The 3782-nt window shown below is 30.3% G+C and overlaps 1 protein-coding gene across 2 annotated transcripts; it reads left to right on the top strand.

Annotated features, from left to right (window-relative positions):
* Positions 1–308: 308 nt before the first annotated feature.
* On the top strand, positions 309–3225 carry LOC131654923 (probable serine/threonine-protein kinase PIX13). Of its 2 annotated transcripts, none has more exons than XM_058924848.1 (6): positions 309–533; positions 626–903; positions 1132–1267; positions 1366–1499; positions 1588–1711; positions 2661–3225. In XM_058924848.1, the coding sequence occupies exons 1-6, from the start codon at positions 458–460 to the stop codon at positions 3047–3049; spliced, it is 1137 nt and encodes a 378-aa protein (XP_058780831.1). In that variant the 5' UTR covers positions 309–457; the 3' UTR covers positions 3050–3225. The 2 variants fall into 2 exon arrangements, with proteins under 2 accessions (XP_058780831.1, XP_058780829.1); XM_058924846.1 differs by having other exon boundaries at positions 310–533; positions 620–903; positions 2661–3224.
* Positions 3226–3782: the final 557 nt, after the last annotated feature.

Genomic DNA, 3782 nt, shown 5'->3' with positions numbered 1-3782 from the left:
TCCTGTGACGGTGAATATCTAGAAATGAGATAGGATGATATATAATTTAGAATATGTCAAAATGAGGAAGTTTTCTAGGCCGGACTTGTATTCAAAGAACATGTGGATGCTAATGTTAGTATGGGACCAATAAAAATTAAAAGCTGAGAAAGCTAGTTGTAGAATTTAAATAAGTGTTGAACAAATACAAATTTCAGATACAAAAATAACCAATTATTATTATTATAAACTAGAACTAGAAGTCAAGATGCATGTAAAGTCAAACAATCTATACATCACTATCTTCCTTAATTTCTTCTCTCTTTCCTTATAACATTTCAAATAAACTTTGTATCTTTCAACTCCAATTATAAATATATATTACTTCGGTTCATGGTTTAGAATCTTTCATCATCATCATCTTCTTCATCATCGTTCTCGTCGTCGTCATCTGATAAATATTATTAATTTAAGAGAGATGGGAAACTGTTTGGCAAATCCAAATCATGACAGTAAGAAAAAGAGAAAGCAACAAAACAATACTTCTTCTGCAGGTATTGTATGGCCATGATTAATTCTTGTTTATCTTATGTTTTCTTATAAAGTCAACGATGAAATTAAACTAGTTATTGTGATGAAGGTGCAGGTGGTGATCAGAGAAGTGTTGGTGTTGGAGCGGCGAATAAGGAAAAATATGGTGGAAAAATCGTGACGCCCAATCTGAAAATGTTTACATTAGATGAGTTGAAAAGTGTGACAAGAAACTTCAGACCAGACACAGTACTAGGTGAAGGTGGTTTTGGACGTGTTTTCAAAGGATGGATCGATAAAAATACTTACAAACCATCTAAAGTCGGTGTTGGAATTCCAGTTGCTGTTAAGAAATCGAGCGCGGATAGTCTTCAAGGTTTACAAGAATGGCAGGTTTGTTAGTTTGCGCTATAGACTCAGATCCGTTGACACCAGTCACCAGATATAAAATTAATATACTTCTGTTATATTAGTGTAACATCCCAATTTTTAATAGCGAAAGATTAAAATATAATACAATAATATATATGGACGATGAAGTGTCTGAAGACATAAAGTACGGATTTATGATTGTTTGCAAGATAAGAAAAATTTGAATTCTAATATATATTTTGGGTGCAGAGTGAAGTGAAATTTTTGGGGAAATTCTCGCATCCGAATCTTGTTAAACTACTTGGATTTTGCTGGGAGGAAGATCAGTTTCTGCTTGTGTACGAGTACATGCAAAAGGGAAGCTTGGAAAGTCACATATTCAGAAGTAAGAAATTAATTAATTTTATAGTATATTGTACTATATGATTAAGATAATGAAATGATGTTTATGATTTATGAATGTGTGATTAAAATTAATTATAGGTCCAGAACCACTTTCTTGGGATATAAGGATGAAGATAGCTATAGGAGCTGCTAGAGGATTGGATTTTTTGCATACTTCAGAGAAGTCTGTTATTTATAGGGACTTTAAATCCTCTAACATTTTGCTTGATGGGGTATGTTGTTGTTAATTTATGATGATGAATGGTAAATTAGAATCAATTAATTAAACAATGTTGATTTTGTGTTGTTGATTAACGTTAGGATTTCAATGCAAAGCTGTCTGACTTTGGGTTGGCAAAGCTTGGGCCAGTCAATGGTAGGTCTCATGTTACCACCAGAATCATGGGTACCTATGGCTATGCAGCACCTGAGTACATGGCTACAGGTAAATTGGGAATTTTCTGTTTCTTTTTGTATTAGGGTGGAATTAGTAAAAGAAGAATTGTTAAAAAATAATTAGAAATTGTAAAACGGATCATGTTCGTACATAATTAGGAATTGCAAAACTGATCATGTTCGCAGCTATTCTGATTAGTCAATCGTTTTGGATGAAACTAAGTCAAACTTTTCAATTCGTCTCGTCTATTGTATACGCTCCGCCGTGTTTTTTGGCAGACGCAAAGGGACGGAAATAAATTTTGCCACTTTAGACTTTATGAGTGACATAATCTACTCTATCGATTTTATTGTCAAAGTTTTTGTTCTGTCCTCTCTATTTTGTTTGTGTTGCTTGATTTTTTAAATGGGGTGAATATGTCTATTTGTCATCCTTAAATTATTTCCTTAGTTTCTAAATAATTGACTCATTTGAAAAAACCTCACAATCAATATAAATATTGTGTTTGTGAAAGTTCTCTCATCTAAATTTGAGTACAATTAATCACAGACTTCAAATATTTTTAATAATAATTATTGAAATTTTACTCTTTAAAGTTAATAATAGAATGTTTCTGCACAACAGTCAATTAACTTGGTTTAACTAAACAACACCTAACATTTTATTACCTTCATTAATCATCAACTTAATTTAACTAACTATATATTTAAATTGTTCTAATCATACAATACATAGTCATACTAAATTTGTGAATATTAAAACATCATGTTTTTAGCCAAATTCTATTTTGTATTTTTTCTTCCTTAAATAAACTAGCTCGTACAATTTTTGTCAAACACTTTTGTCAATTGGTTGGTAGCACCAAATAAATAATATTGCTTTTATTAAATTACAATTATTTAACTTATCTCATGGTGCAGGCCTTATTTATTATATTACTTTTATATTATTGAAGAAATATTTAATAACAAATATATTAATCATTAACTATTGACAGGTCATCTTTATGTGAAAAGCGATGTGTATGGATTTGGTGTTGTGCTTCTAGAAATGTTAACAGGCTTAATAGCACTTGACACAAATAGGCCAACAAATGAGATGAATTTGGTGGATTACACAAAGGGATCTCTACATGACAAAAAGAAACTCAAAAAGATAATGGATCAAAGATTGGATCAACAATATCCATTAGCAGCAGCATTTCTTATAGCTCAAGTTATTTTCCAATGCTTAGAAGCTGACCCTAAAAATAGGCCTTCTATGGAGCAAGTATTGGAAACTTTAGAAAAGGCTCAAACAATTAAGTACAAGCCCAAAGTGAAAAAATCGAGAAGTGCACAATCTAAAAATATGAGACCAAATGAGCACTCTACTGATAAGCAATAACGGTCTCTGAGTTCTTGGAATAATGGTTTATTCGAATCACGAATTCATTTAAATAGTAATTTTATCATTGTTGTATTATATATTTTGCGCATATATGTAATTTTATTTTATTAATTGCATGTATACTTTAGAGAATGAACATTCAAATAGTGTAGTATTGTTGCATTTTGTGCAAATTAATAAATTTATTTATATTTTATCTATTTGTTAAATGAAATTACTAAAAGGAATCATGTAACGTGTAGATAAATTTAAGGCTTCATCAATTATATGTGTGTAATTCCACCGTTAAGAAAATTCAGTTGTTAATTAAACATTCGTTTATAGAGACGTAGATTCGGATCTGTAACATCTCATTTATTTCAGTTATTAGAGTATTAGATTAAAAAATCGGGTCAAATGGTTAATATTTATAGAAATTAGTTTATTGTAAAACATAAGGATGAATGTTTAGTTTTTTTAGGATGTGTATGAGGTCAAACATGTATCAGCACCTATGAATAGAAACATAGATGCATGACATTCGCATAAAACATTATAATTTTGAGATTATCTCAAAAATTGTGGTCGATAAATTTTGTTTCTATTTACTTTTAAATCTCTTTGTATGCAGTTTATTATGAGACAGTAAGTGAATCAACTAAATTTTAAACTTGCACCCATTAATTAGAAGGGAAAATCAACACACACAAAAATAAATAAATGGTGGTGTGTGAACCATTCCCTAAATAGA

This window comes from Vicia villosa, linkage group LG3 (genome assembly GCF_029867415.1).
Source record: "Vicia villosa cultivar HV-30 ecotype Madison, WI linkage group LG3, Vvil1.0, whole genome shotgun sequence".
NCBI classification, from domain to species: Eukaryota; Viridiplantae; Streptophyta; class Magnoliopsida; order Fabales; family Fabaceae; genus Vicia; species Vicia villosa.
Note: the sequence above shows the minus strand (reverse complement) of the source record. Positions and strands in the feature narration are given on the sequence as shown.

What these genes read in the sequence shown, in the direction of transcription:
- LOC131654923 (XM_058924846.1), top strand. Translation starts at nt 458, where the DNA reads ATGGGAAACTGTTTGGCAAATCCAAATCATGACAGTAAGAAAAAGAGA. An exon ending in AAGGTTTACAAGAATGGCAG is followed by an intron (nt 904 to 1,131) that starts GTTTGTTAGTTT and finishes TTTTGGGTGCAG; the next exon opens with AGTGAAGTGAAATTTTTGGG. An exon ending in ACCTGAGTACATGGCTACAG is followed by an intron (nt 1,712 to 2,660) that starts GTAAATTGGGAA and finishes AACTATTGACAG; the next exon opens with GTCATCTTTATGTGAAAAGC.